Here is a 25,563-nt window from a genome sequence, read left to right on the forward strand (position 1 = left end):
TTCCCCACTAAGTAGTGAAAGTCAGTATCGCTGTTCACTTCTGTGCTCGTCTCACTTTCACTCAACAAACAGCTTTCAATTGCCTGACCTATGATTTACTGTAAAGTCATAGACACAGAGAGATGCATCACTAGAACAAGCCCATCTGCCTACCAAGTCCATGCTCAACTTCTGGCCACCCATTTACAGTAATTCTACATTAATCCATTTTTTAATTCTCCCTACATTCTCATCAACCCTTATACACCCCACCCCCTAACACACACATGGCCAATGGCTGCTGGTCAGATTCAGGATCTGGTTAGAACCTAAAGCATCAATAGGAATATCATCTAGTCAGATAGCACCTGAGATCAGGATTGAACATACCTTTGACACTGTGCAACAGTGGCTCTACCTGCTCCAGCCTGTGCCACCCAGAATAATAGCATAAAGCTTTCCTGTTTCCTGCCAAAAGCCTATTTTGGCCCATTATCAATCGAGCTGAGCTGCTCACACTCACAGTGTTCTACTTGTGTCTCTTCCTGCTGACGGCACAACTGGACATGATCAATGCGGCCAATTACACCAGCTCTCAGTTAAAAAAAAGCTTAAATTTACTTAACAGCAGAATACATTAACAACAATGAAAAACCCTGCGGAGGAATTTATTGGAAAATGGAGTTCTAACCTTTCACAGCTGTCTGCCTAATCAATTATGGTTTATGAAATCTGATTTTGCAAAAAAATATACTATTTCAGGCTTTTAAAAGGTTAACCAGATTGATGCTATGTGCTCTTTTGGCTTGATCAGTGGAGGAGGGAAGACAATATAATCCATATACGTAGCTTTCTGTAATACTGATTGTCTGCAGAACGTGGAGGCAGGCAATGAAATAAAACTGCTTTTATTTGTAATTGCATTTCCATTACAGCAGTCAGTGCAATATGACACCTTTGTTCAGTTCTGACTAAAGGGCCGTGTGATGTAGATGGAATTCAGAGACCAAACAATAATGTCATTGCAACATATAAAGCCATTGTAGTCACCCTGTCCCATCGCGGCAATAATACACTACCACAGAGCTTAACATCAAAGTAGTTACAATGTCTCAGGGGTATTCGTTTCGTCTCCAAGAAAAAAACTGTTAACTCTGGTGATGTTCTGAAATATTATAGACGTTAATGTCACCATGTCCCTGATTAAATTACTGTTCTGTGAAGTTAATAATCTTCTCCACAGTATGACCCAGTTCCCTTTCAATTTTCGTTCTATTTCCAACCCCAGTCACATCCACTTCACCTCAAGCACAGCAAATAGGTGACCGTCTTCTCCATCACTTCAACATCAATATTCTCTGTACAGAAGGCAACAAGCAATGGCACGGTTTATACAATCGAATCTGCAGGATTCTCCAGAGGAACGCCCACAGTTTCACATGGAATGGGCATTTTCCTACCTCAGTTTTCCAGCAGACCAGATCAAAGATGGCAGATCTCTTTCCCCAAAAGACATTAATGAACCAGATGGGGTCCAGTAATCTCATGGTTACTCTTAGTAATTTTGATTTCAGCTCATGTTTCTGTACCAATGCTCTGGAAATCTGACTGCTAGTCCAGTACTTGGCCAAAACTTTCTTTGTCTGGATATAAATAGAAACATAGAAACATAGAAAATAGGTGCAGGTGCAGGAATAGGCCCTTTGAGCCTGCACCGCCATTCAGTATGATCATGGCTGATCATCCAACTCAGAACCCTGTACCTGCTTTCTCTCCATACCCCCTATTCCCTTTAGCCACAAGGGCCATATCTAACTTCTTCTTAAATATAGCCAATGAACCGGCCTCAACTGTTTCCTGTGGCAGAGAATTCCACAGATTCACCACTCTCTGTGTGAAGAAGATTTTCCTCATCTCGGTCTTAAAAGGCTTCCCCTTTGTCCTTAAACTGTGACCCCTCGTTCTGGACTTCCCCAAAATCAGAAACAATCTTCCTGCATCTAGCCTGTCCAACCCCTTTAGAATTTTATATGTTTCAATAAGATTCCCCCTCAATCTTCTAAATTCCAGTGAGTATAAGCCTAGTCGATCCAGTCGTTCTTCATATGAAAGTCCTGCCATCCCAGGAATCAATCTGGTGAACCTTCTCTGTACTCCCTCTATGGCAAGAATGTCTTTCCTCAGATTAGGGGACCAAAACTGCTCACAATATTCTAGGTGCGGTCTCACCAAGACATTGTACAACTGCAGTAGAACCTCCCTGCTCCTGTACTCAAATCCTTTTGCTATGAATGCCAACACACCATTTGCCTTTTTCACCACCTGTTGTACCTGCATGCCCACCTTCAATGACTGGTGTACAATGACACCCAGGTCTCGTTGCATCTCCCCTTTTCCTGATCGGCCACCGTTCAGATAATAATCTGTTTTCCTGTTCTTGCAACCAAAGTGGATAACCTCACATTTATCCACATTAAATTGCATCTGCCATGAATTTGCCCACTCACCTAACCTATCCAAGTCACCCTGCATCCTCTTAGCATCCTCCTCACAGCTAACACTGCCGCCCAGCTTCGTGTCATCCGCAAACTTGGAGATACTGCATTTAATTTCCTCGTCTAAATCATTAATATATACTGTAAACAACTGGGGTCCCAGCACTAAGCCTTGCGGTACCCCACTAGTCACTGCCTGCCATTCTGAAAAGGTCCCGTTTACTCCCACTCTTTGCTTCCTGTCTGCCAACCAATTCTCTATCCACATCAATACCATACCCCCAATACCGTGTGCTTTAAGTTTGCACACTAATCTCCTGTGTGGGACTTTGTCAAAAGCCTTTTGAAAATCTAAATATACCACATCCACTGGCTCTCCCCTATCCACTCTACTAGTTACATCTTCAAAAAATTCTATAAGATTCGTCAGACATGATTTTCCTTTCACAAATCCATGCTGACTTTGTCCGATGATTTCACCTCTTTCCAAATGTGCTGTTATCACATCTTTGATAACCGACTCTAGCATTTTCCCCACCACCGATGTCAGACTAACCGGTCTATAATTCCCCAGTTTCTCTCTCCCTCCTTTTTTAAAAAGTGGGGTTACATTAGCCACCCTCCAATCCTCAGGAACTAATCCAGAATCTAAGGAGTTTTGGAAAATTATCACTAATGCATCCACTATTTCTTGGGCTACTTCCTTAAGCACTCTGGGATGCAGACCATCTGGTCCTGGGGATTTATCTGCCTTTAATCCCTTCAATTTACCTAACACCACTTCCCTACTAACATGTATTTCCCTCAGTCCTCCATCTCACTAGACCCTCGGTCCCTTACTATTTCCGGAAGATTATTTATGTTTTCCTTGGTGAAGACAGAACCAAAGTAGTTATTCAATTGGTCTGCCATGTCTTTGTTCCCTATGATCAATTCACCTGTTTCAGACTGTAAAGAACCTACATTTGTCTTGACCAATCTTTTTCTTTTCACGTATCTATAAAAGCTTTTACAGTCAGTTTTTATGTTCCCTGCCAGCTTTCTCTCATAATCTTTTTTCCCTTTCCTAATTATGCCCTTTGTCCTCCTCTGCTGGTCTCTGAATTTCTCCCAGTCCTCAGGTGTGCCACTTTTTTTTGCTAATTTATATGTTTCTTCTTTGGACTTGATACTACCCCTAATTTCCCTTGTCAGCCACGGGTGCACTACCTTCCCTGGTTTATTCTTTTGCCAAACTGGGATGAACAATTGTTGTAGATCATCCATGCGATCTTTAAATGCTTGCCATTTCATATCCACCGTCAACCCTTGAAGTATCATTTGCCAGTCTTAGCTAATTCACGTCTCATACCTTCAAAGTTACCCTTCTTTAAGTTCAGAACCTTTGTTTCTGAATTAACTATGTCACTCTCCATCTGAATGAAGAATTCCACCATATTATGGTCACTCTTACCCAAGGGGCCTGGCACGACAAGATTGCTAACTATCTCTTCCTCATTGCTCAATACCCAATCTAGAATGGCCTGCTCTCTAGTTGGTTCCTCGACATGTTGGTTCAGAAAACCATCCCGCATACGTTCCAAGAAATCCTCTTCCTCAGCACCCTTACCAATTTGGTTCACCCAATCTATATGTAGATTGAAGTCACCCATTATAACTACTGTTCCTTTATTGCACGCATTTCTAATTTCCTGTTTAATGCCATCCCCAACCTCACTACTACTGTTAGGTACACAACTCCCACCAGCGTTTTCTGCCCCTTAGTGTTATGCAGCTCTATCCATATCGATTCCACATCCTCCAGGCTGATGTCCTTTCTTTCTATTGCATTAATCTCCTCTCTAACCAGCAATGCTACCCCACCTCCTTTTCTTTCCTGTCTATCCCTCCTGAAGATTGTATATCCCTGGATGTTGAGCTCCTATCCTTGATCACCCTGGAGCCATGTCTCTGTGATCCCAACTATATCATATTCATTAATAACTATCTGCACATTCAATTCATCCACCTTGTTACAAATGTTCCTCGCATTGACACACAAAGCCTTCAGGCTTGTTTTTATAACACTCTTAGCTCTTATACAATTATGTTGAAAAGTAGCTCTTTTTGCTTTTTGCCATGGATTTGCCTGCCTGCCACTTTTACTTTTCACCTTACTACTTTTTGCTTCTACCCTCATTTTACACCCCTCTGTCTCTCTGCACTTGTTCCCATCCCCCTGCCACAATGACCAATGTGACTATCTATGACCTCCTGAAGCCACATGCATGCCCCTTTGCACCAGTGCTTTGAACAATCTGAGCAAGTAGAATCAGCTTTAACCACAGAAGTCCAAGGAAACCTCTAACAAGAGCTAATTCCTGCCTCTCGTTTTACCACCAATGCCTTTGAACGAATATTCCAACAAAAAGTAGTGGGTCTGGCCCAGTATAGCACAAGTAAAGCCCTCCCAACTATTGAGCACATCTACATTAGGAAAGCAGCATCCATCATCAGAGATACTCAACATCCAGGCCTTGCTTTCTTCTCACTGCTGCCATGAGTTAGAAGGTACAAGAGCCTCAGGACTTGCACCATCATGTTCAAGAACAGTTACTACCCCTCAACCATCAGACTCTTGAACAAAAGGGGATAACTACACTCACCTTCACTTACCTAATCAATGAAGAGTTCGCACAACCAATGATCTCACTCTCAGGGACTCTTTATCTCACTCATGTTCTCGATATTTATTGCAATTTATTTATAATTACATTTGCACCGTTTGTTATTTTCTGCACTCTGGTCGAATTTTCATTGATCCTGTTATAGTTATTATTCTATAGATTTGCTGAGTATGCACACAAGACCATAAGTTAAAGGAGCAGAATTAGGCCATTTGGCCCATCAAGTCTGCTCCGCCATTTCATCACGGCCGATCCAATTTTCCTCTCAGCCCCCATCTCCTGCCTTCTCCCTAAATCCCTTCATGGCTTGACCAATAAGGTGTATCAACCTCTGCTTAAGTATACATAAAGACTTGGCCTCCAAAGCTCTCTGTGCAAAGAATTCCACTCACCATGGGAAAGATCCACTCCACATCCCATCTCTCAAAGCCTTTCACCATTTAATAGGTTTCAATAAGGTCATCCCTCACTCTTCTGAATTCCAGTGCTATCAAATGCTCTTTCTATGACAAGCCATTCAATCCTGGAATCATTTTCCTGAACCTCCTTTGAACCCTCTCCAGTTTCAGCACATCCTTTCTAAGATAAGGGACCCAACTGCTCACAATACTCCAAGTGAGGCCTCGCCAGTCAGTGCTTTATAAAATCTCAACATTACATCCTTGCTTTCATATTCTAATCCTCTTGAAATGAATGCTAACATTGCATTTGCGTTCCTTACCACAGACTCAATCAGCAAATTAACCTTTAGGAAATTTACCACAAGAAAATGAATTACAGGGTTGTGTATGGTGATATATATGTACTTTGATAATAAACTTTACTTTGAACTTTGCTGTCAGGTTATTTCAATGCTTCTCATTTCAGCAACATTTAAAACATTTAAATTCTATTGAAAATTCTATCAGCAATAAAGAATGCATACTTTTTCAAAAAATAAATTATAATATTCACCTAAAATACTTAAAGACTGTTAAATAACTAAAATCATTAATTAAGTGCAAAACAATTAACAACTTATTCTTTCCTCTCTTCTTTTCTGCCAATGAATGGAATCGCAGGCTCTGAGGCTGGTCTAACCTGGGATAAAATCTTGGAGCAAATTCCAGAGAATCAGCTGTATTCAAGTTCAAGCTCAAGCAAGTTCAAGCATCACTGATGGATTTCATCAGTGGAAGCACCTGCACCTCTCTGAGAAGCAACACATTCATCGGCTCAGTTTTTCCAAGTCCATCATCAGTAAGAAACGTGAATGGGTCATTGCACAGGAAGGCATTTGGCCAGAGTAATGCACACACACAAATTACTGGAGGTTTTGACCTGAAATGTCATGTTTACTCCTTTCCATAGATGGTGCCTGACCTGTCAAGTTCCTCCATTTTGTGTGCTTTACTCCAGATTTCCAGCATTTGCAGAATCTCTTGTGTTTAAGACATTTTAAGACATGTTTTTGTGCTTCACTGCTCCTTTCAAGGGCATCCAGGTCATGTTAACTCTCTGCTTGCACAACACTAAATCTTTCCATGTGGTGACAGCAGACCTTATTTCCTCTCTCCTGGTGTGTTGATTTCTACAGTAGTCAACAACATGCCAGGCTATTTATTTGGAAAGAAATATTTCCACGTGCTTTGATTTCAAAAGGGACGAGGTTGTACCTCAGGCTGTGTGGTTTGCCAGGGTGGCTGACTTCCTATTAGTTCAGGCAGCCATTGACTGCACTCACACAAACTCAGATTTTTCAGCTACTTATAGATCACAAGAAAAAACTACCTGGTAGCCCAAATTCCTCATCCCATCCAAGCTAGTCCCGTTTGCCCTCATTGGGCAGATGATACCAGTGAATGAGCTGTATCTCACATAACAATGAGTCAGAGTACAGGAAGGAAATAGAAAGCTTAGTAACATGGAACACAGTGTCACAACATTGACCGTTTCCACAATGTTAGCACCACAGCTTAACTTCAGAAAGGGGGCAGTGCACAACTCTTGTGCTGAAGTTGAAAAGGCTGAGAGCTACATGTTCCTAGAATCGAACATCACCATTAGCTTGTCCTAGTCCAACCACAACCAAGAAATTTCACCAATGCCACTACCTCCTCAGGAGGTGAAAGAAATTTGGCACATTCTTGTCAACCCTGACCAATTTTTAACAATGCACCACAGAAAGCATCCTGCCGGGGTGCATCATGTCATGGTCTCAAATCCCATCTATAAATTTGCTGATGATACAACCATTGTTGGAGAAATCTCAGATGGAGATAAGAGGGCATACAGGAGTGATATATACCAGCTAGTTGTGTGGTGTTGCAGCAACAACCATGCACTCAACATCAATAAGACCAAAGAACTAATTGTGGACTTCAGAAAGGGTAGGATGAGGGAACGCAAACCAATTCTCATAGAGAGATCAGAAGTAGGAAGAGTGAGCAATTTCAAGTTCCTAGCTGTCAATATCTCTGAGGACCTAACCTGGTCCCAACATACTGATGCAGCTATAAATAAGGCAGGACAGCAACTGTATTTCATTCGGAGTTTGAGGAAATTTGGTTTGTCAATTAAAACACTTCAAAACTTTTACATATATACTGTGAAGAATATTCTGACGAGCTGCATCACCAATTGGTATGGGGGGGGGGGCTACTGTACAGGATTGAAGCAAGCTGCAGTGTTGTAAAATTAGTCAGCTTTATCTTGGGTACTAGCCTCTGTAGTACCCAAGACATCTTCAAGGAGGACTGCCTCAGAAAGGCGGCGTCCATCATTAAGGATGCCCACCACCCAGCACATGCCCTCTTCTCTTTGTTACCATCAGGAAGAAGGTACAGAGGCCTAAAGGCACACACTCAATGGTTCAGGGACAGCTTCTTCCTCCCCTCTGCCATCTGATTTCTAAATGGCCACTGAACCCATGAACACTACCTCACTACTTTTTTATATCTGCTTTTGCACTACTTATTTAACTACTGAATATACTAACTTTTCTTTTCTCTATATTTATCATGCAATACATACTACTGCTGCCGCAAAGTTAACAAATTTCATGCCACATGCCGGTGATATTACACCTGATTCTAATTCTGATTCATGGCTTGGTACGGCAACTGCTCTGTCCATGACCGCAAGAAACTGCAGAGAATTGTGGATGTAGCTCAGCACTTCATGGAAACCAGCCTTCCCTCCATGGGCTCTGACTATGTCTTAGTAAAACGGCCAACATAATTAAAGGCCACACACCCGTCCCAGACATTCTTTCTTCTCCCCTCTTTCACTGAACAGAAGATACAAAAGCCTGAAAGGCTCAAGGATGGCTTCTACACCACTGTTTGTTTTAAGTCTGTGGAATAGTTCCCCAGTGCGACAAGAGGGACTCTTAACCTCACAATCAAGAGAAAATCGACAGATGCTGCAAGTCCAAGCAACGCACACAAAATTCTGGAGGAACTCAGCAGGTCAGGCAGCATCTAAAACAGTCGACGTTTCGTGCCGAGACCCTTCATCAGAACTTAACCTCACAATTTACTTTGTTGTGATCTTGTACCTGGCTGTCTCCCTGATCTGTCTCCTGCAATGCACTTTTTCTGCAGCTGTAACCCTTTATTCTGCATTCTGTTATTGCTTTACCTTGTCAACACACTGTGTGATGATTTGATCTGTATGAACAAGCTTTTCGCTGTACCTTGGCACACGTTACAATAATAAACCAATTCCAATTCCATATCCTTCTCAACTTTTTCTATCCTATATTTCTGGAATGAACACATGGAAAAATATTTTCCCTTTCCTGTGTAATCAGCCTTTCATAGTGTTGGAACTGCCGTAAAGCAGGGTCTCCCAACCTTTGTTACGCCATGGACCCCTACTGTTAACCGAAGGGTCCATGGACCCCAGATTGGATACCCCTGCCTTAAAGCAATGATGTCAGTGTTTCTTCACCATGAGAACTGCAGTAAGTCAGGAAGATACACATCATTGGCTTCAGAATGATTTAGATGTGAGCAATAAATACCGACCTTCCAACCAACAAAGGAAACTTCACCCTCAGACCGATGCAGTTCCCTTGCTATCTCTCTGTTGCTCTCAACACAAGTGAACATGACAAGGGGTCAGACGTTGTCGAGAAGACGTACAGGAGTGAGAGGGATCAGCTAATTGAGTGGTATCGCAACAATAATCTTGATCAGTAAGACCAAGGAATTGACTGTGGACTTCAGGAAAGGTAATTCGACGGAACAAACACCAGTCCTCATCGAGGGGTCAGCAGTAGAAAGGGTGAGCAGCTTCAAATCCCTGGTTGTCAACATCTCTGAAGGCCTATCCTCAGCCTGACACACTGATCCAATATGAAGAAAGGACACCAGCAGCCATATCCCATGAGGAGTTTTGAGGAGATTTGGTATGTCACCGAAGACTAGCAAATTACTACAGTTAAACCATGGAGAGCATTCTGAATGGTTGCATCACTGTCTGGTATGGAGATGTCAATACACAGGATCAGAAAATCTGCAGAGGGATGTCAGCTCAGCCAGCTGTAACATAGACACGAGTTTCCCCACCTTCGAGGACATCTTCAAAAGGTGATGGACCGTCACCATCCAGGACAACCCTTCTTCATTACTACCACCAGGAGGAAGGTACAGGAGCCTGAAGACACACACTCAATGATTTAGGAAGAGCTGCTTCCCCTATGAACACTACCTTATAATTTGGCTCTTTTTGCTCAACTTAGTTTCTTTGTATATTTCCTACAGTAACTTACAGTAATTATTTTATGTATAGTACCGTACTGCTGCTACAAAAAAAACTAATTTTGTAACGTACGCTAGTGATAATAAACCTGATTCAGTTTCTGAAGTGGCAAAAGCCAGAGTCACCAAGTCACCACACCAAGCAAGTCAATAAAGTTCAAAGTAATTTTATTGTCAAAGTATATATATGAGATTCATTTTTTGTGGGCATACTCAATAAATCCAATAAACACAACAGAATAATGGAAGACTGTACCAACAGGGTAAATAATGAATGTGCAAAAGACAACAAACTGTGCAAATACAAAAAGAAAGAAATTAAAATGAAATAACAATAATAATAATAATAATAATAATAAATAAGCAATAAATATCGAGAACATGAAAGAAGAACTTTTGAATGTGCGTCCATAGGTTGTGGGAATATTTCAGTGATAGGGCAAGTGAAGTTGAGTGAAGTTATCTCCTTCTGATTCAAGAGCCTGATGGTTGAGGGGTAATAAGTGTTCTTGACCCTGGTGGTATGGGTCCTGAGGTTCCTGTACCTTCTTCCTGAAGGCAACAGCGAGAAATCTGGAAAAAAAAGCTGATTTTGGATCATATTGGGTTGGTCATGTCTGTCTGACCTAGTGCTTTTTAGATTAAAGATCTTTAATCAGAATGTATGCATTTAGTGTCAATGTGTTTGTCAGTCTTGAGGAAGGGAAAACTTTAAACTGAAGTCTGCTGAAGCAAAGTTAAAAACATCAACCTGCAAATAGAAGGGACTTTGGTTATAGATAGTAACATCAAAGCCTGTTGAAGTGTGAACTTCCACTTTTGTGTGCTGCCTTGAACAAATGGCTAAAAAGCCAAATGGCTAGGCAACTATAAAACTAATTCTCAGAGATAGTGTCATAAAATGTCACAAACTCTAGGCAATAAAATAGGATGTGCCTCAGTTTGCGGGAGATAACATGGTTTTCCCAGAGCTCGAGTCAGAGCTGCTCGTGGCCCACTTTTCAAAATCAGAAAACTCTGACTTACATGATTGTTGTTTATGGCAGCAGAACAGTGCAAATACCCAAAAGTGATTAGAATTTTTTTTAAATGATAAAAAATACAATAAAGAATAATAAGGTAGTGTGCACAGTTTCATTGGCAATTGATAAATCTGATGGGCAGAGAAGAAGCTGTTTCTGAAGTGTTCAGTGTGGGTCTTCAGACTCATATACCTCTTCCCCCATTGTTATAATGAGAAGGGAGCATATACTAGTTGGTGAGGATCCTCAGTGATGGATCCTACCATCATGAGGCATTCCCTCTGAAAGGTATCCTGGAGGGTGGAAAAGGTTCTGCAATAAAGGAGTTGACTGACTACAAATCCTTGTAACCTCTTGCTACCTTGTGTATTGGAACCTTCATATCAAACTATGATGCAACCAGTCAAAATGCTCTCCACCAGACACCTGTAGAAATTTACAAGACAAAAGCAAACTTCCTCAAATTCCTAATAAAGCAGATTCACTCTATTTTATGATTATTATACATCAATATATCAAAACTGAGTAATAAATGAGTAAATCGCATTTTGATTTAATGAATGAAAAGGTGAGTTAGTTATTTAGATTAATTTAGTTATTGGTGTGAGGATCTGCCAACCTTGAATACAGGAGTGTAAAGATAGAAATATTTAAGTTTTCAAATGCAAAGTATGTGAAAAAGATCAGTCAAATAACTGACAAGCCTTTCTGTCTAAAACATTGAGAGGGTATAATGTACTTAATTATCCTTGATGTTGTTAAGCACTGCCTGTTAAATTTTGTCAAAATTATGATTTTTAGGGCCATAAGAGTCAGAGCAGAATTAGGCTGTTTGGCCCATCCAGACTGCTCCACCATTCAATCATGGCTGATCCTTTTTTCCCCTCCTCAGCCCCACTTCCCAGTCTTCTCCCCGTAACCTTTGATGGCATGTCCAATCAAGAATCTATCAAGCCCTGTCTTAAATACACCCAACAAACTGGCCTCCACAACTGTCTGTGGTAACAATTTCCACATATTCTCCACTCCCCGACTAAAGAAAGTTCTCCACATCTTTGTTTTAAATGGATGCGCCCTATCCTGAAGCTGTGCCCTCTTGTCCTAGACTTCCCCACCATGGGAAACTTTCTTTCCACATTTACTCTGTCTAGACCTGTCAACGTTTGAAAGCTTTCAGAGAACTTCCCCTCATCCTTCTAAATTCCAGCGAGTACAGACCCAGAGCTATCAAATGCTGCTCGTAAGATAACCCTTTCATTTCTGGAATCATCCTTGTGAACCTCCTCTGACCCTCTCCAATGCCAGCACATCTTTTCTTTGATGAGGGGCCCAAAACCATTCACAATACTCAAGGGGAGGCCTCACCAGTGCCATATAAAGTCTCTACATCATATCCCTGCTCTTGTATTCTAGACCTCTTGAAATTAACGATAACATTGTATTTGCCTTCCTCACCACTGATATTACCTGCTGCATCACAGATTTTTGGATTTTCTCTCTGTTTAGAAAGTAGTCTATATATTTATTTCTACCAGCAAAGCACATGACCAGGCATTTTCGAACATTGTATTTCATTTGCCACTTTCTTGTCCATTCTCCTAATCCGTCTATGTCCTTCTGCAGCCTTCCTGTTTGCTCAACACTACCTGCCCCTCCACCAATCTCGGTATCATCTGCAAACTTGGCAACAAGGACATCTATTCCATCATCTAAATCTTTGATATACAGCATAAAAAGAGCTGGTCTCAACACCAACTCCTGCGGAACACCACCAGTCACTGGCAGCCGACCAGCAAAGGATCCTTTTACTCCCACTCACTGCCTCCTACCACTCAGCCAATGCTCTAACCATGCCAGTGACTTGTTTGTAATACCATGGGCTCTTAACTTGGTCAGCAGCCTCACATGTGGCACCTTGTCAAAGGCCTTCTGAAAGTCCAAATATACTTGTTCAGGGAGCACACAGATTACTCCTATTCCCATTGTATGGACATCCTCTTTTCTGTCTCCAGTTTCAGCTAAGAGATGGCACAGAAATTTCCTCAAAAATATAAGTTCCTTTCATACATACTTTTTTCCATCAATGTTGTTACATTATTAGACATACCTACAAATGGCACTATTGAAAGCCAGTAAAACATGGCATTTAAAAAAGTTAAGCAATGCTTCTCAAATCCTCTGTCATTCCTCCACCAGGTGTCAAATGTCCAGCACACAGGAGCCTCTGGAACACTTATTAGTCTCCACTTGGCCCATCTATTCACTCCCTAGACCTCCTCAAATTCTTGGCCCTTAGCAAACATTTTTGTTCCAGTTTTTCTGATTCTGTTTCAACAATTTCAACAAATTATGAACACAAGAGATTCCATGAATGCTCTCTATAGATGCTGCCTGACTTGCTAAGTTCCTCCAGCATTTTGTTGTGTTGCTAATGGTCGCAAGCTGTGTTTTCAATCTCTTTTGATGTGCTGCTGCTTTATAACACCATCTCATGGAATAACAGAAATAGGATCACAACACATCAGGAAATTATTTGGCCTGAAACATCAACTGTTTACTCTTTTCCATAGACTTTTCCTGGCCTGCTGAGTTCCTCTACCATTTTGTGTGTGTTATTTTGATTTCCAGCATCTGCAGATTTTCTCCTGTTTGTGAGGAAACTATTTGACTCATCAGCCTATTTTGATAATTTGATATGCTATGGATATTCCACCGAGATGCAACACTGAGCGTCATAGGAAGTCATTCCTGCCTGTAGCCATCAAACTTTACAACTCCTCCCTCGGAGTGTCAGACACCCTGAGCCTGATCAGGCTGGTCCTGGACATTTCCACTTGGAATAATTTACTTATTATTATTTAATTATTTATGGTTTTATATTGCTATATTTCTACACGATTCTTGGTTGGTGCGACTGTATCGAAACTGAATTTCCCTCGGGATCAATAAAGTATGTCTGTCTGTCTGATATCATCCAGATCTCCTAAAACATACTTCAAAAAATGTTATTTTTTGTCTTCACTTATCTACTTCTCCTAAGAAGAATTCTGCCAATATTTACAGCTTGGAAATCCATACATAATGATTGTCAGCAAAATAAATTTCTCCCGTGCCACAGGTACTCCACATTCATTCCATGGATATAACACAAATGTAGCAGCATTCAACAAGTGAACTATTAGTGCTGTGTCCTGGAATCACAGAAAGCATTCGACTGGCACAGACCATATTGAGGTGAGCCATAACGTTGTTCGTTCATGTCAATGATTTGCTACTTCAGGAAACTTCATGGTGTTTATGTCTGGAAAGGAAACACCTCTAGATATTTTAGAATAGTAGACAAAAAGTGAGTTTCAGAATCATTTTTAGTATCACTGGCGGATGTCATGAAATTTGTGAAAGTTGTTGAAATCTGTCGTGGTTTGGTAAAGATTCAGATTAATGTAGACAACATCGATGAAGCCCATGAGCGCAGATTAACCAAGTATGCAGAATTAAGATCAGAGTTCAGAGACAGAGGGTTGAAGGTCTCATGCTATTCATTTTAAGTAGATTGCCGTGGCTTTATTGCGTTCACTTTCCAGAAGTGGCTGCCTGACCTTGGCTTCACTAGACGAGAGATCAAGTCAACCAGCAGGGCTGTAGCTGAGGCAGCAGAGACAGGATCATCATGGGTGTGGACCAAGTATGTCCAGAGGGGCAGATAATCGGACAGTGTATCCATCTTTTGCAAACCCTTCAGTAGTTGCATAGATATCTAAAGAGTAGACTATCTGTTGGATGGAATCGACCAACAACTCTGATAGAGGCAGATGCCAAGTTGTTAAGCTCACAAGTGGGAGGTGGTGCTTTAGCACGGCTGGCCCACCACCTCGAGAGAGTCTTGATCATAAGCGGGCCGAAACTCCTAAGGACAGGTGGCAGATCAACTGATGATCCCACTGGTGATAGCACAGGACAGTTAACACCTTAGTCCACGAGTATTTTCAATTCTTATCAGGGAGTGCAAGGAGATAAATCTCAAACTCACAGAAGATGACTTCCCTGGCTAGGAATTTGTTATGTGCCTGAAAAAAGAGCTAGCTGTCCATTCTTTCAACACCTCTCATAGTCTTATACACCTCTATCATCTCCTCTCATCCCCCATCACTCCAAAGTGGGGGGGGGGGGGGGATGTGTGTGTGTGTGTGTGTGTGTGTGTGTGTGTGTGTGTGTGTGTGTGTGTGTGTGTGTGTGTGTGTGTGTGTGTGTGTGTGTGTGTGTTGTTGGTCATGGTCGACCACAGGTACTGTGCCTCTGGTAGTCACTGGTTTGTCCAGCACATCGACTGTGGCTATTGAGACCGATCCTGGAACAGCAGGCTCTGCCACAGTTGCTGCATGTGTAGGGTGTTGTGGAATTGTTGTCCGCTGTCCGCTGTGCTCTCCGTTTAGCTCTCTGCTCCTCAAACTGACTCAGGATCACACTTTCGGCTTGCTCTAGGTCTTGCTGAAGAGTACCTAGCCATTTGTTGCGGTCATCTGCTGTATCCTCCCAGCACTCTGTGTTGATTTTTAACGCTTTCATGTCGTGCTTGCAGAGGTCCTTGAAGTGAAGCTGGGGTCTACCAATGATCCTCTTGCATTTTGCTATTTCTTTGAGGATGTCCTCTGGCAGTCCACCATCCTTCAAACGACAGACATGGCCCAGCCAGCACAGTCTGTGTTGTCTTAGAAGCATGAACATTGTGGGAAGTCCAGCGCAGGAGAGCACCTCAGAGTTTGGGACTATGTCTCTCCAGGTGATGCTGAGGTAGCATCCTGGTAAATCTCCTTTGCATACTCCCTAAAGCTACTACACTCACTGGCCACTTTATTAGGCACACCAGTAGAACTGTATGTAATTTAATTGTGAAAGTGCGCTTGATTTATCGTACAATTTCATTGGACCTCTGTGAACTACTCATCAATTTTATTGGTCTACTATTACGAGGCAAAATGTTTTTGGTGGCATGAAAAAAAGCCATGCATTAGCCGCACCGTAGTAAAGGCCGCAGTGTTCAAAGCTGTTCAAAGTGTGGGAAAAAAGTAGCGGCTTATAATCCGGAATCTACAGTAGATTATTTTCATAAAACATAAGCAATTGTTTTCCAAAGTACCAAAGGTATTCTTCCCCATTATAAATACACTTAGTCCTTTCATCTGAGTGCCTTCATACTGCAGTGAGTTCATGGCATACCAAATGTTAGTAGAAACCGTTGAGACACTGAGACCCACTGGCTTTACAATGGAATCAGCAGCATAACAGTCCTATTTATGCATGAAGCAGATGGTTCTACTCACACATAATGAGTTCCATTTTCCATAGTATTCTGCACTCTCCAAGCAATAACATTAATGTGAAATACATCATTCAAAATATAAACATCAAAATACACAATATAGAGCTGAAAGCAAGAATGGCTCTTATGTGCATTCAGTATTAACTGACCATTTCTTGAGAAATGAAACTTTTAAAGTTTCATGGTGCATAGTCGTAAGTTCAAAGGCTTGAGAAGCCTGCAGGTAGGGCATGTCTGGACAAAGCCTAGTCATTGGGGAAATAGTTGCTTTCTAACTGAAGCTTCCTATTCATGCTACAACCTAACAAAATCACTGGGATTTAAATACAGTCGTGGCTTCAGATCTTGCATGTTCTGTGGAATGAAGACATCTTCTATCATCAGCCAGTGAGCAGAGATGAACCCAAATATTTGGAGGAACCAGATGTATTTTCTCAACCACTCAGAACTGGGTACAGCGTTCCCTTTCAAGTCGTCCAGGTATTAAAGGCATAACCCTAGAGCTCACAAGGCACCCAGCTGGGTTATGACTTGATCACAAATTACCATAGCCTTAGTTATTAACAATCCACCGGAATGAAATGCTGAAGAACATTCGTTAAAAATTATTTGCATCCCCACAGCTTTATTAAGGTATGTTTGAATTTGGACGCTTTACAAAATACTTTCGGAAGAAAATATTTATAACGCTGCAACAACGATTTCACATACAATAGATCCAACATTTAATAAGTAAACCATTAAGTTACAGCACTTTACCTCTCAAAAATTGCAAGTCCATAAAAGACAGTTGTATTCTAATACAAAGGATTAGGTACAAAATGTGTTTTTGCTCTACTTTAATAAAATGTGGGATTATAATTTTGGACTGTGTTTGCAGCTGACAGAACTTGATACTAGGCTGGTAAAGCAATGAAACAGAGATGATATGGCTCTGTTAATTATAAGCCTCTGCCATTCAAATTGTTCCCAGAGTTATGTACAATTAATATAAGTTATTAAAATTTTCTGGAACAAATTAAATACTACTTAGTTGGAAACAATCTCATAAACAGTCTACTGAATTATTTTTGCATTTGAGAAACAATTATTCATCTGTGGTGTGTTCACAAAAAAACAAGTTCAACGAAGGATTGAATGGATAAATGTGAAGCTCTTGTGGTTTTTTCACTTGCAGATGATTTGTTGCTGTGTCACTGATGCCAGAACACGAACGATTATGGAAATTTTATTTCCAAAGTGACACTGCTACTGTACACACTTTGTAACTTGTGTATTACACAAAGCATTAAACTAGTTTAATTTTACATCCAATGAATGCCCACTCCTTGTGCTTCAACACCAGATATCTGCAAGAACAAGCAATCGAAACATCTCCATGTACTTCACTTGTGCTGCTATAACATCCTATTTTAACAAAGCTTATCTGTACTCTAATGTAAAATGACTTTGAAAAATGTCATGTGAAATCCTTACCTTAAACTTGGCTGCAAGCTGCTCTGTGGCTTCCTGCTCCTTCCTCAGATCTTCCATCATCTTCTCCTTCTCTTCTAACAATTTCTGCTTTTCCTCTGCCACTAAGTTATGATCATCTTGGATTGCTGCTTTTTCCTTCTCCAATGTCTCTTTTTGTTCTTTTAGATAATTCTCCATGTTCTTTTCCATGTTATCTTCAGTATCCTCAACTTCATCCATGAGCTCTTCTCCTTCCAGAATGATCTTCTTTTGGCTTTTCCTTCTTTTCTTACTGAGCATCCCTCTTCTTTCCAACTGTGCCTTCAATCTTGCAATCTCTTCTTGAAATTCTCTCAACAACGCATCTTTTGGGTCTTCATTAATCCTTGGCTTATTTTTAATATTCTTGGTTCTGTTGGCATACCTCAAAGTTGTTAAACTCTCATCGTAATTGCTGGATGCTGGGCCAACAGTGGCCACCATAATTGTCTTAGCATTACCACCTAAGGAGTCTTCTAACAGGCGGGTCAGCTTTGAGTCTCTGTAGGGAATATGGGTACTCTTGCCATCCACTAAAGCCGATATTACATTACCCAAAGCAGATAGCGAAAGATTAATTTTAGCAGCCTCTTTCAGACGTTCTCCTTGGACACCAGTTTTGCTCTGACGCTCACTTCCAGCAAGATCAACCAGGTTCAACTTGCCCACTCTGATATGATTCTCACCATCCAGGCCAAGCTCACTGCATTCAATTGTAACAACAAAAATGGCATGAGATCTTGAACTGTACTCATTCATATTGGTGGATGCAACAGCTCTGGTCTGGTTTCCAACATTCATTACGTGTTCTATTTCCTTGACATTTTTAGTTACAAAGGATGAAAGATCTGTAAATGAAAAATACATTATATTATAATGTATAGTATGCAATCCTAATTTCCTAATTCCCTACAAAAGTAAAAGAGAAAGCTAATGATTCTTGCACTGTAGAAATGTTACTCTGACTTTATTCCAGTGTTTTAATATGGATTTTATGACTAACGTTGCTGCAAAAAGAAATAAAACTGGGATGTCTCCCTGCTAAAGAATGTTGTTCTCAAGATTGTCAAACCAACCTCATGCACTTAATTGGATTTTTTTCAAAAACAAAAATGAACAAATAAAGCCTCTAAAAGTAGATATATTTTACCAGTGTTCATTCCAGCGAACATGTGATGATACCCACAAGATACCTACACTTGTCTGATAATGTGGAAGCATGTCCTATCAGAAATACTCCCATTCAACATATGTAAATAAATGAAGAATAACTACAGGACTTAGACCTGATCATCGATAAAATTACAGAGCTGATTAAAGTTGAGGAAACAACTAACCAGCTTTCAACTAAACTCTGCCACACTAAAAGAACTGGCATCATCACATTGTAATGAACTTCTGTTCAGACTAAATTAAAGTACTCATTACTTCATCAAATATGAACATGTCATTTCTCAGCTAGATCTGTACTATTAAGGAATGAATGGCCATGGATCAAGCTACACAAAAAGATTGTTCAAATTTTGTGAAGTGATAAATATTTTGTGCTTAACTGCTTTCCCTAAGTCAAAAGCATTGTTAGGGAAGATGGAACAGTCTTCTGTAATCATAATCTTATAAATGGGAGATTACAAAGCTATGATAAATAAATCCATAAAACAATCCAACAGCACTCTTTTAGGTTATTGTTAGAGCATAATGTCCAATTTTACCAATGACTGAAATGTTCAATCGAAGGAAATTTGCATTGTGTCATTTGATAAGGCGTCTTATGAATGCTGTTGATGTTACTGTACAGGAATATCAAGTGTCATCCAATTTATTCCAATTATATTTGACCGTGATCCAAAACAATGCCCACAGACTTGAAGGTTAAATGAAAATCATAATGGTTTGCAGAGACTGAGAACTAAATACATGATATTGTGCTTGGCTCACTTTTGCAGCATTATAATTTGGTATCATCTGAATACTGCAGCTGTCCAATTTTGTTGAGTGGAGAGTTTGAGACTTATTATAAAGCACAGTCCATAAACTAATCCTCTTATGGAAAGTTCATACATGAATGGAATTAGAATCATTGGCCTGCTCTTTAATACTTCATGTGAAAAGAAAATGCAATTTGATGATAGGAACTCCTCTCCACCTCCATCGACTCCTCCCATTATCTCTGAAGAAAACAAACAGAATCGATGGTCTCTAAAAGAGAGTCTGCAGCAAAAACAACTTTCACCAAATCTTAATCCGAATCGTGCATGTTTCAATTACTAATGTTGCATTGAATAAAAATAGACCGTTATGTTCAACTTTAAAGAAATAAAATACGTTCTTTACCTTTAATATAAACACCGGTTTCCGGTTTTTCTTTCAAGTCCAGCTTTTTGTTCTGGTCCTTGCTGAGGAGATCTCGGATCTCCTCCTGGTAGATTTCGAGATAGGATGCCCTCACTAGATACTGCTGGTCCTGGGATCGCGAGATGTGAGTGAAAATGTGCTCGAAGGTATTAGGAATGATTCCTCTTTTCTCTTGGTCGGCCCAGATACCTTGCATGGTGTATGTTTTCCCTGTCCCCGTCTGACCATAGGCGAAAACTGTCCCATTGAAGCCCTGTAACACCGAATCAACCAAAGGGCGGACTGTCTCATCGTACAGCTCGCTTTGCTTGGAACTGTGATCATATACGGCGTCAAACGTGAATGACTTGGGCATCTCGCTGGACGTGGCTTTGGGATTGCGAATAGTCACCTGTCCCAATTTCATATCCATATCCACGATCTGCTCGCAAGCAGCCGCCTCTTCTTTCCCATTCATTGGGCGGCATCTGACAACAACCTTCACCGATTCGCAAGTCTTGGCTCTAGACATTTTGTTTTTGTTCATTTATTTTGCAGGCGGTGACCTTATTTGCTCAAAATACAGGCTTCTTAATGCAGATCAAAACGGCATAACAACCCGCTCTGTGTATTGTGTCTGCAATAAAGCAATGCACGGGTTACGCATCGTTACTCGGAGAACAGCAAGCAAAGCAATGCATTCAGTCTGCACGACCAACATACAAACCTGAGCCGAGCGAGGGATGCACTGCACGGTGATGATCCGCAGCGCAGGGAGACAGGAGACCAGATACTCGGCGGCGGCAGTTCTCACCCATTTGCAGCTGGCAACGCCTTTTTCATTCGGATGGATGGGAGTCGTGTGATTGCAGCCGCTGGGCTGCACAAAAAACAGCTGGCTGGATGGCAGCTCCGTGTGCAGATGCTGATGCTTCCGACCAGAGGAGGACGCCCAATCCTGGGGAGGATGGTCACAAACCCAGCCAGCACCAATTTACCAGGATGACATCATGTCTGATCCGCCCCGAGCAGGCCGTCACCGGGACCCGGGGGCCACCGGGAAGTGTAGTTGTTTACCGTTTGCAGCGAACCATAAAACTGACTCAGGTTATAATCTGCTTGGTCAAAATAGCCCGTGTTTGTGCAGCTTGCCAGCATTAATATCATATCACCATCAAAGACAGCCTGATGCTCAACCTGTACCCTTCAAAAATATTATTGCTCATAGTAAGTAGAACCAATAAAAATTAAAAAGGATGGAAAATATACAGTATATACCTGTTTTTGCTTGGTCAATTATTATTGAAAATGAAGTCGAGTTTGTAATGCACCTTGAGATAAATTTTGAGATAGGGAAACGCTGTGCCAATTTGCAAAGAGTAAGGCCTCAAATGGAGGAGAAGCATTAGCTGTGTCATCAGTGCTGGATACTTAAAGGAAATTCTAATGTGGTCTACTTGAGTAGCCAGATAGTTCTGGATTCTTCCCCCTTCCTTTCCAGTCCTGATGAAGGATCTCGGCTGGAAACGTCGACTCACCTCTCCAAAGATGCTGCCTGACCTGCTGAGTTCCTCTGGCATTTTGTGCGTGTGCGGCTCCAGATTTACAGCATCTGCAGAAAATAAGAATCAGGTTTATTATCACTGGCATGTGTCGTGAAATATGTTAACTCGGCAGCAACAGTTCAATGCAATGCATGATAATATAGAAAGAAAAAATAAGTAAACCAATTACAGTAAGTATATATATGTATATTAGATTAAAAATAGTGCAAAATATAAATTATATATATAAAGAAGTGAGGTGGTGTTCATGGGTACAATTTCCATTTACGAATCATATGGCAAAGGGGAAGAAGCTCTTCCTGAATATCTTGTGCTTATGATTTGCAGACAGATACAGATGTTTTTCTGGCATCTCATCAAATGGTGCCTTGATGATCTTCGGTGAAGAGTGGAGGACATGCAGAAGATCTTTACCTTGTGAATGATCATCATGATTCCTGGTGAATTGATCAAGGCTTTAAAAAATAAGAACCTGCTGTTGCACTGTTGAAATGGTTTGTCAGCATAGAAACCCCATTTAATGGGTCAATGCTGAAAGCCTTTGTGGTCTCTCTTAAGATGCTGAAATGCTCTTTCCCTGACAACAGTGCCCACCATTTGTAAAAGTAGATCCATGTATCTTCACCCATGCTCACTTCAAGAAGCTTGTTCATGCCTTCATATCTTTCTGGTAAATTCAAAGAAACATTACAAGAAATCCAGAGGAAAACAGAGTGATTGGACTTTGGTGATGGCACAAGTGCAGATAGAGAGACACAGAATGAACAGTTCACTTCGCTTCAAAAAGAACTGTACTGAACTAAGGAAAATAATAAAAGCTCAGCCAACAGGGCCATGAACCAGAAAGTGTCAAACTTAACTATAAAAAATACCAACACCATCACTGCAGCTCAAAAACAGTCACCTAGATCTAAATTAATACTGTTCCTTTTGCAGGGGTGTCAAACTCATTTTAGGTCACGGGCCGGATTGAGCAAAATGCAGCTTCATGCGGGCCGGATCAGTCGGACGCGTGCGAACGCAGCTTTCGTTGCCTCCGTTTTTTCAGCCTGCTCTCATGTGTCTCAGTCTCTGCTATAACTACAAAGTGTTTCACTTTACAAATTCCATTTCTTATGAAGAAGACTGCCGAATAAACACTAAAAACTCTGAAAACCTGGTACCTGAATAAACTCAGCATTAGCCATATCATATGCCATAGGCGCTTCGATTACTGGGGCCAGCTTTAATAGTAATTAGATATTATCTCACGGGCCAAAGATAATTCCACCGCGGGCCGGATTTGGCCCGCGGGCCTTGAGTTTGACATATATGTTTTAGAGCATCTAATAAAATTACTAGTCTTCTTTCTCAGAACATAGATGAAGCATTGTCGGCATTGTGCTTTGGTCAAAACTTAACCAGGCTGAACCAAAAGGAAGGTTATATACAACTGGAAAGGAACCCAAATTGGCTGGAATGTGTGCATCCTCACTGAGTGATTGCTGGTTTCTTTCAGATGCCCACCTGTGAGAATGCCCAGGATCTGTAGTTGTGCCATGGAGAGGAAGCAGCTGAAGAATAAAGAGACAGGTTTCCAGATCTTGGTTTGTGTCTCACTCATTCATCCAAATCGTTCATTGGCCACTAAAACCAAGGATCCACTTCCCTCTTTCTTTGCATGTGACATGCTTCATATATATAATGACTAAAAAGATGCTTGACTGAAATATATCTAAACATATCCTTTCAGTCAGCTTCGATCTGTAAATTGTGTATTGATAGTATTTACCTCATGATATTTTGGCAGTGAGTGAATGACACACAGTGCCCACACTGGCAGGAAAACATTACAATTTCATAGGAAGAAAAAAAATCAAATTACCTGAGGCTAAGCTCATGCCCGTTATCTGCTGAGAGTCCGGGGACGCAGACCACAAAGTTATCTTAGCATGAAAGATGATTGAACTTATTAGAAAGTGTGGCCAGAAATCTGGAGCCAATGCTAATAAATTCATAAGAAGTCTTTCCAGCCCTCAAAACCTCATTAGTGCTTGCATGAAGTGATTGGGAGGGAAGGACTGTTATATTGGTCTTTTTGGTGGGTGCAAATTTAAACCAGTTACAAATGCTGGAGTTACTAGGGAATTTCAAAAGTGCACCCCTGTGCTTTGATTGTAAGCTATTTATATTGTTAAAAAGACAAAAAATGTAGGTTGAGCACAACACAAATATAATGGACCTAAGATGCGAAGATGCAGATCTTCTCCATATTTTGTGTTCATATACTATACTGTATTTCAATACGAAATAGTAAAACTATTTATGCACTGCTGGATCTCTGTTTAATTTGTAATCCTTGGGGTTCTTCTGGGAGCCAAAAATAACATGCAGTCTTAATTTCAAGATTTCAATTTATTTTAGAGTACAAACAAACATACAAATACTAAGAAAATGAAATAAAGAGCAGAGAAAAGAGGGAATTAATGCTAAGGGGTGAATGCAAAGGAATAAACGAAATAAAGATGGTGCTTCTGAAAATTCTATTACTTTTATAGATAAGATAAAGAAAATACCTTAGATAATGATAAATTAGTTAATAGACTTAATAATTAAACAAATACATCCTGTGAGTAATGTACTAATACTGAGCCAATGAAAATTGAGAAAGGTGATAAACTGTTAGTTTAGCAGTTATACCGCTTTCTGCCAGTGAATGTGAAAAATACATGTGTTTGTTAAGAAGTACGTACAAATCTTATAAAAAGTATTTTAAAAAGCACACAAATATCATGTCATGTACACAAATACATACTTTATCTGCAAAGTTGATTTATAGAATGCAAAAGTAAGATAGATGATGCAAAGTAATATATATCAATGCTGGAAATCAGAAATAAAAACAAGATGCTGGAATTACTGTACAGATCAATCAACATCTGTGGAGCCAACTTGGAATAACTAGAGATAAAACCACATTTATCATATATAGAAACTGAAGAGGGGAGGAAAGCAACAACGGTCTGCAGTATCAGAAGGTGGAAGGCAGGAAATATAAATTGACAAAATTAGTAATAGTACAAGATGAGTAAAGATAGTGGATAAAGAAGATCATACAAATGGTATATATACAGAATAATAATGTTAAATTATTGGACAAATGTGAAATAATTGCTGGAAATATGAATGAAGTGTAGAAATTGTTGAAATTTGAAGGTTTAATTGGACTTCAAGATTTTGTTCCTCAAGTGGATGTCGAGCTAAGTTGAATTTAATTGACTTTATTACTTACATCCTTCATATACATGAGGAGTCAAATTTTTATGTTACCTCTCTGTCTAAATGTGGAATGTGCAATTTACAGTAATTTATAATAAATACTATGTACAACAGGACAGTCAATATAACATAGAAATACAATTTTATCAGCATGAATTAATCAGTCTGATAGCCTGGTGGAAGAAGTTGTCCTGGAACCTGTTGGTTCTGGTTTTTATGCTGAGGTACTGTTTCCCAGCTGGTAGTGGCTAGAACAGTTTGTGGTTGGGGTAACTTGGGTCTCCAATGATCCTTCAGGCCCTTTTTACACACCTGTCTTTGTAAATGGCCTGAATAGTGGAAGTTCACATCTGCAGATGCGCTGGGCTGTCCACACCAGTCTCTGCAGAGTCCTGTGATTGAGGGAAGTACAGTCAGTGATGCAGTCAGTCAGTCTGTTCTCAATTGTGCCCCTGTAGAAAGCTCTTAGGACTTGAGGGCCCATACCAAACTTCTTCAACTGCCTGAGGTGAAAGAGGCGCTGTTGTGCTTTTTTCACCATATAGCCACGTGACATCCTTGGTGATGTGTATGCTGAGGAACTTAAAGTTGTTCACCCTCTCAACCCCAGATCCTTTGATGTCAACAGAGGTGAGCCTGTCTCCATTCCTTCTGTAGTCCACAACCAGTTCCTTTATTTTTACGA

At 40.6% G+C, this 25,563-nt stretch overlaps 1 protein-coding gene across 3 annotated transcripts in view; it reads right to left on the reverse strand.

Moving 5' to 3' along the window:
* The window catches only part of kif3ca (kinesin family member 3Ca), a 175,473-nt gene extending 153,806 nt beyond the window's left edge, over positions 1-21,667 (reverse strand). For 2 of the 3 annotated variants that reach the window (XM_073057112.1, XM_073057109.1), the window contains exons 1-3: positions 20,783-21,008; positions 20,056-20,692; positions 17,704-18,569 (exon numbers count right to left, since the gene is read on the reverse strand). In XM_073057112.1, coding sequence (XP_072913213.1) covers positions 17,704-18,569; positions 20,056-20,602 — 1,413 coding nt within the window. In that variant the 5' untranslated portion in view covers positions 20,603-20,692; positions 20,783-21,008. Of the gene's footprint in view, positions 1-17,703; positions 18,570-20,055; positions 20,693-20,782; positions 21,009-21,593 lie in introns of those variants that run through there. The other variant, XM_073057110.1, reaches the window with a different exon arrangement.
* Positions 21,668-25,563: the final 3,896 nt, after the last annotated feature.

Source organism: Hemitrygon akajei, chromosome 9 (assembly GCF_048418815.1).
Source record: "Hemitrygon akajei chromosome 9, sHemAka1.3, whole genome shotgun sequence".
NCBI classification, from domain to species: domain Eukaryota; kingdom Metazoa; phylum Chordata; class Chondrichthyes; order Myliobatiformes; family Dasyatidae; genus Hemitrygon; species Hemitrygon akajei.